Here is a 15,423-nt window from a genome sequence, read left to right as displayed (position 1 = left end):
GCCTCCAGTGCCATCTGTCTCCCTCTTGACTGGTGACAGTGGCACATTGCCCTGCTCCCTGTGCCCAGGGGAGCACTGAGAACCCCAGGGGTGTTCATGTCTGCAAGTTACATCCCAATAATCTGCTTGGTGAGGCTCCTTTCAGCATTTTTATTAGGCAATCATCCTCCTCCTGTGAGGGAGAAAAACATTGAACCTGCCATGAAATACAATTTTGTTGGGTCTTTTCTTTGCAAATGGCACTGTGTGGGGCAAGGCTCTCAAAAGAGGATTTTTGCGAGAGAATGAGAAGCAGTCATTCACCCTCTCCTAGAATCACAATATTGAGCTCAAAGTGAGGCTGCTTAAGAATTTTTTTTTTTTTCTTGTAAAGCAGAGTAGAACTTGTAATGCTCTGCCCCAGAAGGTGCTTGATACTGAGCCCATTCAGATTGCAAAGACAGTCATGGATGAAAAATGTACCCAGGCTTATCAACTTCTAAGGTGCTCCTGTGGCTGGGGACTCACTGAACTGTAAGTTCTTGGGGAAGTATCAGAATATGATTAAATTGCAGAATTGTCCAGTGTAAGTGACCTTGGACAGCAGCTCCTCCATCCTCGTGCTCACAGTCAGGTCAGGCTGGAGCTGGAGCACTTTGCTCAGGGCTGTCCAGGGAGATCTTGAAAACCCCCAGAGCTGAAGGTTTCACAACTGCCCTGGGGCCCTCCTCAAGTGCTTTGTCCTCCTCAGAGGGAAAAAAGGACTTTTTAGTCAGGAATTCCCTGTCCCAGCCTGGCTTCTGTCCCATCCCCATCCTCAGTCACCTCCTCTTAGGTACCCCAAAGCTGCTGCTGCCTCCAGGCCAAACAGCCCCAATTTCCTTCCTTCCTGTCCCATTCCCTGGGGGGGTGTGTGAGAGGTGGGGTCTGCTGGACAAAACTGGCCTTGCCAAGAGTGAGGTCTTCTCAGGAATGGCAGTTTTATCCAGACTTTTATTCTGAGAGGCCATGTCAGAAACAAAGGTCAAGAACTTTGTATTTCTGCTGTTTAAAAAAAAAAAAAATTAAGTTCTTGCTGGGATTTGTGTGTATGTTTTTGGTGTTTTGGTTTTGTTTTGTGGGTTTTTTTTTCTGGTTTGTTTTGTTTTTTAGGTTTTTTTGTTTTGTTTTTTTGTTTGTTTGTTGGGTGGTTTTGTGTGTGTGTGTGTAGTGGTTTTTTGTTTGGTTGGTTTTTTTGGGGTTTTTTTTTTTTGTTTTGTTTTTTTGTTTGTTTGTTTTTGTTTGTCTGGTTTTTTCCTGGTTGGTTGTTTTAATAATAATAGATGGTGAAGTTGAGTATTGTCTGATATTTTGTGCGTGGATTTTCAAATCACCAAACTGAAGTGTGTCCCCATCGTGTGGTTCCTGCTAAGGGAACCTGCTCTGGTGATCCACAGCACAAAAATGCAATAAATTGTTTCATAACCTGCTGTTCTATTTTCAGATATTTGCATGGGAAAGAGACTAATTGCTTTAGACAAACTGCTGTTCAAGAAGCTTATGGTTAGAATTCATCATAATATTTCTATGGTTTCTACTCCTATAGAATTGTGCACTCTATATAAGAATTGCTTTGAAAGTGCTTTTATTTTGAATTTCATGACAAGTAGAATAAACATCACAGTAATATATTCTGTGTTATTAATTATGCCCTAAAAAGTTCTGATATGTACACTAAACTCAAAATTTGGTATGCACTTTATATTTAATTCCCAAAATCACTTCTTGTTGTATGTACTGTTGGTAGCTGCTTTCTGTGGAGGAGACTTGAAATGGGATAACCACACAGGACTGCTCCTGTATTACTTATTCTGGCATAGTATCAGAATTTCTGGCATTGTTTCAAGCCATTTCTGCTTATAAAAGAATAATAACAGAAAGTTCCATGACTTGACCCTGTACCTGCAAACTTTTCAAGATGCTGCCCTTGGTTGAACTGCTCAGTATCTCAAATTTCAGTTTGAAATGGGAATGTCTGCTGCAGCTTTCCCATTTCTGGGGATTTAACAACAGAGACTTGCTAGGAGCTGTCCTAATTGTTTTTGTTGGTCTGGAAGGTCATTTAAATTGCTTAAATGTGCTTTTAATATGTATAACCAAAGAGTGCTGTGCAGCTCTGAGTAAAAAAGAGATGCAGCAGATGGTGTGTTAAAGAAAGCTCGTGTGCAGGGGTTTTTAGGCTTGTTCTGGTGGATCCCTGCGTTCCCAAGGTCAGCAGTCCCAGCGTGGCAGGCGTCCAGCAGGCTCTGGGATGAGGAGCAGCTGCTGGCCAGCCCAGGGCTGCTGCCAGCAAACAGAGCTGGCAAAGGGCACTCCAGGGGGTTTTGTGTCCACAAGAGTGTGTTCTGTGCTGCTCTGTGAGCACAGAGCCTTCTGTGTGCAGGCTGAGTGCTGCTGCCTGTCACCCCCGCTCCGCGTGCACAAAGGGTTGGTTTGTGCAGGAAAATGCAGAAGGACCTTGAGAGGATGGAGAGTTTTTCATTTGCTCTTAATTCACCCAAATAATCTGCCTGGGGACATTTGGGGTTGTTAAACCTGGCAAAAAGGAGGCTCAGGGGGGACCTTGTGGCTCTGCACAGCTCCTGACAGGAGGGGACAGCCGGGGCTCTGCTCCCAGGGAACAGGGACAGGAGGAAATGGCCTCAAATTGTGCCAGTGAGAGGCCAGGTTGGATATCAGGAAACTTTTCTTCACTGAGAGAGGAGTTAAACATTGGCACAGGCTGCCCAGGGCAGTGGTGGAATCCTCCTCCCCTGAAGAGCTCAAGAAAGGAGCAGATGTTGCCCTGGGAGACGCGGCTTAGCAGGTGTGGGGTTTTGGTCAAAGGTTGGACTTGGTCTTGGAGGTCTCTTCCTGCCCTCCTAATTCTATATTAGAAGCTCCAGAGAACCAGCACTGACAGCTTGGTTTAGAACTAAACTTACTATTAAACTTATATTAAAATTGTTATTAAACTGAAGAGTTCTGGTGGAAAAAATTAATCCTGTTTCAGGTAGTGCTGGGAGCTTTGGTTTGCATGAAGACTTTATCCTAATCATAACTAAAAATGAACAAAATCTGGGGAAGAGCAAGAGGGTTGGCAAAAGGAATCCTCTACCAGAGTGGGAAAACCCAAAAATATTCAAAGAGCTACCACTATCCACAGTTCTGTATAATTTGGAGCCAAAAGGGTGTTAGTGAATTTAAATATTTTTTTTAAAATGTGTTAGTGTGTAGTGCAGAAATGCTGGTGGAAAGAAACTTTGAGAGTTCAATGCCTTTAGATTTGAGCTGTATTAAGCACGGGCTGTCGCTGTCTCCCCGTCCCCCTGAAGCACAGGATGAGTTCTGTGTGTGGGTCTGTGGGGGCCAGGGCAAGGAGAGGAGGCAGCCTGGCGTGTTGGTGAGGGGGGACGTGGGGTGGGCTCTCGGGGGGAAGGTGTTTGGATGGATGTCTCAAAGCAGAGTGCTGTGGGTTTGTTGTTGCAGCTCTGAGCAGCACGTGCTGAGGCACATGTTGTTTGGATTCTCATGTTCAGCTGACTCATCTCAAATCACTCTGGCTGCAGGAGAATGCAGGGACTGAGACCATACATTGCATATTGGTGCTTTTGAGTGTTTCAGGCAATACAAGAGGGGCTTTTTAAACTTCCATTGTCTTAGAACTGTCAAAAAGTTCCTGTCTTAAATCTGCCATAATTCTGCAGGTTCAGCTGTGGAGCGTCAGTCCCCTGCTTTTTCTGCAGGTAACAGATGAGGAGAATATTCCAGATGCTTTTCCACGTGCAGCTGCTCCAGAGGTTTTCTTGCCCATCACACAGGTTCTCTATGAGTGTCATGTGTTGATTGACAGGGCTTTTTCTCCCAGGAAATCCCCTCTGGATATCCCATTGCTCTCCTTCTGTAAGTTACAACTTCAGGTGCAGCCTTGCAGTGAGCTGCTCTCCTCCTGCATTCCTCCAGTACTGAAATTCATTCCTCATTGCCCAGAGCTGCTGGGGCTGCCCCTGGATCCCTGGAAGTGTCCAAGGCCAGGCTGGAGCCACCTGGGACCCTGGAAAGTGCCACTGCCCACGGTGGAACTGGATGGGCTTTAAGGTCCCTTCCAACCCAAACCATCCTGTGGTTCTGTGATTATTCCACTGAAAAGTTCTTATTTGAAATTACTGACTTAATGACCCTACATCAGCAAACAGCACCAAACTTGTGTCACTCCATGTTTTAGGAGCTGCTGGACACTTCAGAAAATCCCTTTGCTGACCTTCCTCCAAGTTTAAAACACATTTTAAAAGCAAAACCAGCAAATGCATGACTTGGAGGTGTCCCCTGGGGCATGGGAAACCAGGTGACTCGAGACCTCAGCTGGGATTTCTTTATCTCATACTCATGTTCTCCTATGAGCTTGTAGGGAATTTAAATTTCATTATAACTTCCTGCTCCAGCCAGCACTGAATCCATGGAATATCCAGCTGAGGTTTGGCTTATATTTACCCTGTGGAGAGAGGTGAAACTGGTGTCTGCATTAACACATTGACAGATTTATTGACATCAGTTGTCTTCAGTCTTGCCTGTGTAATTAGTAAAATTGATCTGCTGAACATCCAGCTAATAATTCTGGCACAAATATTCCAGCTAGTCTTGTTACTAAAATGGAATTTCAGCCTCTTATTGTGGAATCTGCCATGAGTCTGATTGCCAAAATAATTCAATGATCATTAATTTGTGGTTTTTGCTTCATCTAAAATGCTTAAGCTGGATTTTATTGCAACAATTAAGAACAAAATAGTTAGAATGCCTTCACAGAAAATAAATGCAAATGAATAATCATAAAATCCCAGCTTATTTTTAATGTAGAAAAGATGAAACAAATAAATTTAATGTCAGTGTGTTATGTAAGACCCATTGAACAGCAGCTGCAGTCAGAGTTAAAGCTAGGAATAAAATACATGATTAATGTGCACCAAGGATGTAGGAAACACTTCTGAACATCTTTGATCCATTTGCAGCCCAGTTGACTGCTTTTCTGGCTTAGCTAATTGTTGGGTAAATGTCTTTGTCATTCTGGGTTAGGTCAGAAAAACACATGAAAGGACAAAGACATCTGCAGTGTCAGTGACACGTGGTATCCTGGGCTAGAGACTCCTTCTCTTACCTCTTTGCAGTGATTGATGATTACACTGCCCCTTAATTTCCCAATGCTTGTGAAAGCTCTTCTGGTGGCAGATACGGCTCCACTTAGAGACCGGGTGATGAGCAGGCGTTAATTGCATCCTGCTCCTTAGGCTTTGTTCTGCTGCTGGCCCTTTTCCTGGTGCTGTACCTGCATCACCTCCCGGCTGAAAGGTCCAAGCAGGAGGATCCATCCTGCATTTTGTAGCTCCGTTGTCCAGAGGATGAAGGAATGCATCTCAACAAATGCATTTCAACAAATATTTTGTACTTCTGCGATGAATAGGGGAAGAAATATATATTGAATTAACCCAAGCAATTAAAAACCTTTCCCAGGCTTGCAGAGGCAGGACTGCTTTCCAAGTCCCCATTGCTGTGGGGGTTTTCAGCAGCCAGCTGCCCACTGGTCACTCAGGCACAAATCCCATCCTGGCTCCTTGTCCACGCTGTTCCCAGGCTGCTCCAGGGATTCCTGCTGCTGCTGCTGGCACTGCCTGTGTCTGAAATAGTCCAGGCCTGGGATTTTCCTCAATATTTTGTTCTTCAGTCATGCACAAACTGTAATTTATAGACTTCCTCTGTATTTGTTCTCTGTTCTTGGCATTTTCATGGAATCCCAGACTGGTTTGGGTTGGAAAGGACCTTAAAGCCCATCGTGTTCCACCTCCTACCAGCCAGGGAATCAAACATCTTGGAGAAAACAAACCTATGGGATGCTTTTAAGTTTAGGACAGTTAAGGTATTACCCAGTGAAGGGTCAGGAGTGTGCTAAGGGCCTGCAGAATGTGAGGGTTTCATATTATACCTTAAAACGTACCAATTTCTTAATTGAGAGTTCTGGTTACTTAAAGAGGTGATCCTTTCTGCACAGTGACATGCAGTGCAAAGGAGCTTGAGGAGCTTGGATGGCCAGAACAGGGCAAGGCTGCACAAACCAGAGGTGCCAAAAGGGATTTTGAGAGCTGTCATGTAAAATCTTAACAGAGAAAAATTTTAAGGTGACCAATTTAATACAAAGCATTTTAGCATTTTCAGTGGAAGTTTGTGTTAGGGCTGACTGAAGGCTGCAAAATTATTTGAATTTGAGTGGGAAAGACTTTTCTTTTTCAAAGGCTTCCTTTTAAAAGCAGTTGTTCTGCAGGGTGGGAGGAGGTATAAATAGTTGTTAAGAGCCTTGTTTTAGCAGAGTTCTTAAGAGTAGCTTAAAAGGAAGTTGTTACTTGGGGCTCGAGTAGTTTAGCAGGAAACAAATGGTGTTTTAATAGTAATGTCAGGGTACAAGCTGAAAAAGGATTTATTGTGAGTGATAACACAGAAATTTTTACACAACTCTAACTGCTGCCAGCATTGTTTAATACTTGCAAGGGATTTTTTGTGTGTGTGATGAAAGACAGTAAATTTCATTCAGCAGCTACTGAAATTATACTTAGCTGAGGCCTTGTTTTGGTCAAGGAGTAGGTTTAATAACTAATAATTTTCTAACTATATTAAGGGTAAATGGAAAGCATGTAAGATGTAAGATATAATAGATAAATGCATTTAGCATCTATATAAAGCTCAGAACATACAGGGATAATATTATTGCAGAGGAAATTCAACACAAGCAAATGTGTATCAACTCAGCAGTAACAACCAAGCTGAAAATTAGAAGCAGCTTCCAGTGAAAGCTTTGGGGCATCTTGCTAAAATGAACAGTAGGAAAAAATTATTCAGAGGCTTCAGACAGAGCTACAAACGCTCATGAGAAATATTTCAAAATGTGATTGAAAATGAAAATACTGTACTCTGGCCTGAGACATTTCTGACAGTTCTTTTACAACTGTTTACTTTTGCTTTGAGCTTCAATATTTTATCAGTGCAGCAATAGCCAGGGAATGTTCCATGGAGGGGCCTGCAGGGAAGGGAGCACAGAGCTGGATCCTTCCCATCACATTCCAAGCATCAGCATCTCTACTGCAGCCCTTGGGGTTCTCACTCTTACTCTGAGACACATCTTGTGCATTAGAAGTACAAGTGCCCAGAGAAATGAGCAGTCTATAATTACATAACTGGGGCTCAGGGGGCTGGAAGCAGCCTTGATGAGGAGGGGCCACGTGTTTGGATCCCTGTGGCAGCCTTGCTCCTCGGGAGCTGAATGGAACCTCCACAGGCACAGGATTTCAGGCATGGAGCCATGGAATGCTTTGGGCTGGAAGGGACATTAAAGCCCATCCCTGCCATGGGCAGGGACACCTTTCACCAGGCCAGGTTGTTCCAAGACACAGCTCAGTCTCAGGTGGGAGAGTCAGTGTGGGGGAGTTTTCAGCCTGTAGTGGAAGTTTTTCCCATAAAAATGGTCTCTCAGGTCCCAGGCTTGTGTGAACGCCGTGGTGGTCAGCTTTGTGTCCTGTGTGTGTCCACACATGAGGGTAACGCTCATCGAGCCACTTCTGCTTTCTAAACTCAAAATAACGTCTGGGGGCTGTGTCAGGACCAGGCAGGGTGAAGTTTTATTTTGAGATTAGGGAGGAGCTGAGCATTCATCTTGTGTTTGAGTAGATGGTCTGAGAGCTCCTGGGCAGGGGCAGGGCTGTGTCCTTCATCCCCTGTGGCCTCACCCAGAATTTCAACCACAAACTACTTTTGCTCTGGTTTTCTGGAATAAATCAATAGCCAAGCCTCTTAATCCTGCAGAGACCAACATGTTAATAATAACCATGGAAATGCCATAACTGCTAACAAGTGGCTTTGCTTTTGAGTCTGCCTCAAAACCTTGAAGATAAACTCAGGCCCTCGTTTGAAACAAACGATGTACTGTGTTTGATACTGCTCAGGTGTTTGTTTATTCCTCACGGCCATGGCCAGAACAGGAATCTCAGCAGAGAAAACTGGGTTTTGGGGACAGCTAGTTCTGTGGCTGTGCAGGTCACTGATGCTGGCAGGTTATCAGTGTTCAGAGCACTCAGAACCACTGGGCATTTACTGGGACAGCCTGGCTGTGCTGAGCCCTGTGGAGTTCTTCCCAGGCACTTCAGTGGGATCAGAGTCCTTGTCTTTAATACTTGTAGGCTGTACAGTGGTTAGGATAATGACTTGGGCATTTTATGTCCAGTTCTTTTCACACAGTGACATCAAGTGACTGTACAAGTGTCTTGCTGAGCTGACTTTGTAGTGCTGGCCCCGTGTCCCCACTTCTGCCCTACTTACTGCATTTTTCTGATAAAGAAAAGCCTTTTTTAAAGTTAAAAGCTAAGGCTAAACAGCCTGTGCAGTTACTAACTCCTCACTTTGTAGTATTCAATCAATGGTGAAACATTTGAGCTCATTCTGCTAAGACACAGACGTGGGCAGACTTTATCCCACACTTACTCATCAGCCCAACTCCCATTGTTCCAGGGGAGAGCTGAGGGAGACTGAGCTTGGCTAAACCAGTGTTTAACAGAAATCATGCAAATGAGTCCATTATCTTGAATAAAACTGTGGAGTTTAGGTGAGTTTAGAGCCAGACAGTTGTTTCCTCAGTTATTTTATCCAGACACATCAAACCAAAAACAAGAGCTGAATTGAAAGCTTCTCCCAGACACAAGCAACAATGCCATGCATTGAAAAGCTTCCTGTTATCCTGTCCTCCTTGAACTGGATTGATTATCATCCAGGGAACACCTTTCTGAATAGCTGGGTAAGTCATTCATCACTTTTCATTTGACCTGTGCACTGTCAGACATCTGCAGAAACTGGAATTAAAACCAGAAGAATGCACCAAGCTGCCAGACCCATATATTCTCTTCCTCATGTGCTGCTGGTAATTGAGGTACTTGACCTTGCAGTAGCTTGCAAAGCTGTTTTATGGGATTCTTTATGGAATGGTGTTGCTTCCTTTGCAGGCATTTATCATTTATGTGGTGTATTGGTGGCTGTGATGTGCAAGTTCAGGACACACAAGCACCTTTTGAAATTGTATTTTTCCAATGCTCTGTATTTGGTATCTGCTAAAAGTGAAGCAGTATTTGAATCATTATAAAGCTTCCCTGGAATGCAAGATACCTTTAGGCTGTGCAGCAGAAAAAAACCCACTCATCTAAATCTGTATTCCTCTGAATTACCTTAATTTGTGCAGAAGATAATTCAACTTTCAAAGCTGACAGGTACCTGTGATCATGTCAGTGCCTCTCAGGGCAGCGAATCTGTGTTCAAGGTATGGCTGCTCCAACCCAGACCTCCAGTGTGGCATGGGGACACTTTGCTCTGGAGCCTGACCCGTGCCATGAGCCCATGGGGGTTGGAATTACAGGACCAAGCTCCAAGGGAAGGTTTTGGGAACTGTACCAACAAAGATATTTGGGGATGGCCACACCAGGCTGGATTCCCTGGAGCTCGCTCTGCTGGGTGGGGCAGCACCACATCAAGGGGGTATTTATGGACTTGCAGTTTTCTTGAGCTGAATCCTGTTGGAGCACCTGTTGGTGCTAGATCCAAGCCTTGCAGGCCAGTTATATGGGGGAATGGGGAATTCTGGGGCCTTTGCTTCCCCTCTGGTTTCTTATTGCATCCCACAGCACCAGCACGTGCTGATGTGACTTGAGGGCTGTGGCTGCTCTGACAATTCTGCAAACTATCATCAAATTTACTTTTGTAAACCAAAATGCACCTTTGCTAGACAGAGCCATGGAATCAGGGAGTGGTTTGGGTTGGAAGGGACCTTAAAATCACCATGTTTCACCCCCTGCCATGGCAGGAACACCTTCCACTGTCCCAGGCTGCTCCCAGCCCTGTCCAACCTGGCCTTGGACACTGCCAGGGATCCAGGGGCAGCCACAGCTGCTCTGGGCACCCTGTGCCAGGGCCTGCCCACCCTCCCAGGGAGCAATTCCATCCCTACTCTCTGTCAGTCTGAAGCCATTCCCCTTTGTCCTGTTGCTCCAGGCCCTTGAAAATCGTTCATCGTCCTTGTTGGCTCCTTCAGGTACAGTGAGCCTGCAGTTAGGTCACCCTAGTTCATTTGCAAATTGGTTTGGACCAAAGATCTCCTGCCTCCCCCATTTTTTATTTTTGTTTTTAAAGTTTTGCAGCAGCTTTGGCTGTTCCTGTTCCCCTTGAGCCCTGGGAGCTGTGCAGGTGCATCAGTAGGATTTGGCCGCCTCCTGCCCCCTGTCCCTCTGGAAATGGGACAACTGGCCATGGAGCTGATCGCTTGACCATGGCAAATGAGCTGCCCTCATCAGTGTGCTCTGGTGTATATTTAACTTAATAATGTGAGCAGATGGTCATTACATTGATTCATGAAGGAAGGGAGGAAGCTTGGCTGGGGAGCATCAAGGCTGAGTGCTGAGCATCGGAGCTGGGCAGCATTCAGGGCAGGGGAGGAACAGAGCACATTTTTGTACTCTGTGGGGTCTGTTGGTTTTGTTTTCTCTTTTACAAAGTACCACCAAATAAATTTATCAAGTAGAGGTGACTCATCAGGCCTGTAAAAATGATCATTTCCCTGGAGAGGAGGCTCGTGGAGCACAAGCAGGATGGTGCTGAAGTGTTTGCACCACTGGTGGTGCTAAAAAGGGGGGAGATGGGGAGGCAGTCGCCTGTAGAGTTATGAAACTTCTCACTCTGCTGTTGCTATTAAAGATGACAGTTCTTCTGTAGGGAAAAGATAACACTGGAGTAGTAATTCTTCAGTAATTTTTTTTTTCCAAAGAGCAACTTTGTTTAAATCTCTTCCCATTTAGTAGGATTTAACTAGAGATTCAATCCAGAAGCTAATTGTATAAAATATTCAGCCACTTTCCTCGTTAGCCAAACTGGGAAGTTCACAAATCCCCAACCTGCAGCAGCTCTCAGGAACAGCTTGATTTGCTTCCTAATTCTGCAATTTTCACAGGAGAAACGCTGTATACAGAGGAATATCCTCTTGAGCAAGAGCCTAATCTCATGTTTAGGTTGCTGTTTCTCCTGGTTGCTGATTAGCTTTGCTGTCTTATTAGTTTATGTCATAGTATGTGACTATAAATTGACTTTGCAGTGAGGAGGGAATACGCTCGTCTTCACAGATGCTGCTGTTTCCATGGAGATAAAAGGACCAATGGCCTTTTCTTGGTTTGGACTGTACTACAGTGAGCAGGCAGAGATGGTGCATTCGAAAATGCAACATTTGGTGCTTTGATATTTCCGTCTAAATAGCAAATGAGAAAGCATATTGTTCCTTCTTGGTGATGAAGTTGAATAATAAATACAGCTTTGGGACTTTTTCTGGAAGCAGAAAGCGAGCCCACCAGGAATGTGAGGACAGCGTGGCTGGTTTATGCTTGCTAAACCTCCTCTCTGGGAAAAACCTTTTGGCTTTGCAAAATATAACCCTGTAGAGCCTTTGGGTTTATCTGATGCAGTGTTTGATGCTGGTTACATCACCAGCTTACTTATCCGTGATGTTCCACCGTGGCTGAGCCTGAATTTAGCATGCAAAAGCTGTGAATGTGATTTTTTTTTTTTTTTTTTACTTTATTCTTTTTCCTTGAGAAAGAGCTTTTCTACCTCAGATTGCGTGAAAGAAAATATAAATTCCAAGGCCACCCCCCATTCAAGGATGGCTTGCAGAAGGTGTTATTTGTGAGTACCTTTTCCTTCTTCATCTGTCATCACGTCTCTGATTTCTGTGTTGAGGATTCCAGAAGTGGGAGTAGTGATCAGTTTATTGTTGGGTAGGTTTCTTTCCACGAACCATTTTTAGGGTGTTACCTTTTTTGGCAGATGAATGCTCTGTATATTAAACGTGTTTAGATGATGATGATGGTGATTGTGCACAAGGGCATTTAAAAATACAGCATAATAAAGTGAGTAGTCTGTGTTTAGCAGGGGAAAAAAAAAAGAGGAAACTCTTCACTTTGCATCCAAGCAGCAATGCAGGGTGCTAGGAATTCTGTGATGAGTCAAGGATCTCTCTTCCATTTTGTTGGAATGCTTTGTCATATTAAAGTGCAGTCTGTCTTTTCAGTACAGAAATACAAACAACAGGACGCGCAGTGCAGCCTTGAGCAGTGTCATGTCGAGGAGGCAAAATTCCCTGTGCTTTTGTTGTTACCTTTATGCTGATCAAAACATAAAGGTGCATTCATTGATTATTATTCCCTGCAGTTTCTGGAGGGTTGAGGTCAGACACAGGAGATGATTCTCCTGGGGGCTGAGGAGCCCCTGGTGGGAGCTGAGCCCGTGGCTTGGGGCTCAGGACTCAGCCACACATGCTGGTGCTGGGATGGATGGAACACACAGGTGGTTTGCTCCAAAATGGGCACAGACAGGCAGGGATGGATGGGACACACAGGGTTTGCTCCAAAATGGGCACAGACAGGCAGGGATGGATGGGACACACAGGGTTTGCTCCAAAATGCACACAGACAGGCAGGGATGGGCCCTTGGATTTGTCCTCACTCTCAGTCCAGGGGCTTGGAGTGGCTGTACCTCTGTTTGCAGTTCTGGTCTCTGGTTAACCATCTGCTCCCTTTAGGGTTAAATTTGGGGTTTCCAGAGGATCCTGCATGAAACACATGCAATTGTCATCCCCAGCTTTTCCAGGTACTTTAGCAGTGCCTCTGAGTGCCTTGATTTGAGTAAATCTGCTCCACGTTCAGCAGCACCGTCCACACACAGGCAGAGTAATAAAACCATTCAAAACCAGACTCCTCAAATAGAATAACAGAAGAATATTAGTATCTGTCTTAAAGTTTTCTTTAGCTTTTTGTGTTTCACTAAAGGGGTGAATGGTTAAGTTGAAATGTTTTAAAATCAAAATAAATGTGGAGCCTTTTGTAGGAAGTTGAAATAAGTAAACTTGGAGAACAGGCTGCAGCCTTCCAGGTATGCCTGGATCAGCTTGAAACATCCTGCTGTTTGTTTATCCTTGGGAGAATAGTTCTGGTTGTGTTGGACTCCATTTTAATTTGGGTCCTGGGATTTGGGGATTCTGTAGGGAATCTCAGCAGGGAATGGGTTTCACAGAGTGCTTACCATGTGGGAGTAAGGGATATTTAATCCCTGTGTGTTGCTGTCTTTCACAGTGAGGTTGCAGTCTTATTTACAGACCCATCTTGTGCAGGATTTTCCTGTTTTGTTGCTTACACCTTTGGTATCTTCTACCCACCTCAGCACGTTGCTGTAGAAAACAAGATGTGGATTCTGCCTCCTACTATAATTCTGTGGTTTAACTCCCATGTAAGAGAGCTGATACTGATTGTTGGAAAGAGGAAAATGTAAACTGGGAATTTTTTTTAAGAACTTACTCTTAAGAAGACATGTAAATAGAAAATCTTCATGTTCTTTAAAATGAATGGGTTCTCAATACTGAAAATGTATGTTAAAATGTTACACACCAGATCTTCAATGCCTGAGTAAGTTTTCAGATGAAACCTTGCATATAAGAACTCTGTCAGTGTTCTTGTAATATATATATATATATATATATATATATATATATGCCAAAGATCTTTATCATTGAAAGTATCTTTTTTAAGATAAAAATATCTTTTCATCTTAAAGTGTAGAAAGCCTGGTTGTTGCTGTTCTAAGAAAAGCTGAACAACAATGTCACACTACTTGGATTAGTGAAAGCAGTTTTTTCAGCTGCTGCACTGAAGAGAACATATGTCACTGGAGCATTGTTTTAAGTAACAGGATTTGCCTTGCTGTAAATCTCTCATGCTGTATCGGGGTAATTTCATTCTTTGTACTTTGCTATTTTGCCTCTTTCATCAGCTGCAAATCTAATATGTATAACTGGCACTGCTCAGCTTTGAGTTTGCTGTGGTTATTGCTCTGTGAGATTACAGATGTGGCTGTGTTCTGTAATGGGAGTTGTAGTTTCTTGAGGATTTCTGGGACCTGATTTAATGATGTGGGACATACAGAAAAGATGTGGTGAATATATCCACTCTCTGATTTAATCTAAAAGATATTTTCCTTCTCTCATGTCTCTTTGCTCTTAATTTCTGGGTTTGGACTGTGTGGGGTTTTTTCCTACAGATTTTGACAGCTCCCAGTAAGCACAACTGATACAAGTGCATCCTATGAGTCCTGAGAATTATTCTACATCACTCTGCACTATAGATGGGGTTCTAGTTAAGACTTAAAAGGATTTTTTTTTCTAATTACAAGCATCTACATATTAATAGTCTTAATTAAATTCACCCTAGTTCCAGCTAACCCAGGATTGGAGCAAACTGTGCAGGGATGCAGAAGGATCCCTCCTGCCTGTTTGTGTAGGCTGGTACTGCATTTTCATGAAACCAAAAAAAGTTTCTAATAATTATTTATAATTCTCTGTAATGCTAATAAGTGTTGTGTTCTAGGATGGGACAAAATAATGGCTGCTCCTTGTTTAGTATGCTGGGCCTGTCGTGGTTCCATTCTCCCAGGAGATGATAATTATCTACAGGCCCTTTGATGGAGGAGAGGTCAGTGAGAGTGTGCCTGATGATTCCATTGAAAAATCCAGCTGTGGGCACTTGAGTTGGGAATACACAAAGGGAAGCATTATTCCAAACAAGAACTCCCAGTCTGCATTTCTGCTGCGCCGTGTACAAATGCTGCCATTAAATCATTTTGACAACAACCAGATTTGATGAATTCTGGAACAAAATTCAGTGGTCTGTACTCTGGACTGTGTGTGCTGCTCGTTTGGAACTGCAGCTTTTATTGAGCATCCTTGTAGCTGGTGAAAACATCTCTTGTTCCTGTGAAGAGGAAATGTAGTTCTAGAATGCTTTTAACCAGGTTCTGACTATTGCATGGAAGGGAGGCAGGAATGGGAGGAGGGAGGTGCCAGCAGAGCAGCTTTGCAGCATATGGCTATGCTGGTTGTGATGGGTGGGTGAGGTTTTTGACTCTCACACTCTGTGCAGAGTAATTACACTGGTGTTTACCTGCCAGGAGCTGTCCTGTTGCCTCCCTGGGATTTGGTGTCCAAGAAGCTGTGCCCAAAAAGCCATCCTGGGCTCTTTGAGAGCAAATCAAAGATTTGCTCAAAGAGCAATCCCTGGGCACGTTCCCATCGTGCCCAGGGAATGAAGGGAGGAGTTGTGGTTCTCCTGCAGTGTGTGGTGGTCTCTGCTGTGAACTGGAAGGCTTTTATGGATGCAACCATAAAAGCAATGGCAGCATTTAAAGTTGTGGGGTCGTCATCCAAAAGAGTGTGTGCCAGGAAATTAATTAACAACACTGTGAAAAAACCGTAATATTGTCTGCGTGCCACCACAGCCTCTCTGTGATGTGCTTGGCTGCAGAGTGCTGGACATG

The 15,423-nt window shown here is 44.0% G+C and overlaps 1 protein-coding gene across 7 annotated transcripts in view; it reads left to right on the top strand.

The window, feature by feature from the left end:
* IQSEC1 (IQ motif and Sec7 domain ArfGEF 1) overlaps window positions 1-15,423 on the top strand; it is a 278,350-nt gene that overhangs the window by 96,861 nt on the left and 166,066 nt on the right. For 2 of the 7 annotated variants that reach the window (XM_053953513.1, XM_053953519.1), the window contains exon 1: window positions 11,305-11,745. The exons of the other annotated variants lie outside the window; for them this stretch is intronic. In XM_053953513.1, coding sequence (XP_053809488.1) covers window positions 11,441-11,745 — 305 coding nt within the window. In that variant the 5' untranslated portion in view covers window positions 11,305-11,440. Of the gene's footprint in view, window positions 1-11,304; window positions 11,746-15,423 lie in introns of those variants that run through there. 7 annotated transcript variants of the gene reach the window in all.

The sequence above is a fragment of the Vidua chalybeata genome, chromosome 12, assembly GCF_026979565.1.
Source record: "Vidua chalybeata isolate OUT-0048 chromosome 12, bVidCha1 merged haplotype, whole genome shotgun sequence".
NCBI classification, from domain to species: domain Eukaryota; kingdom Metazoa; phylum Chordata; class Aves; order Passeriformes; family Viduidae; genus Vidua; species Vidua chalybeata.
This window is presented reverse-complemented; position numbering and strand designations above follow the sequence as displayed.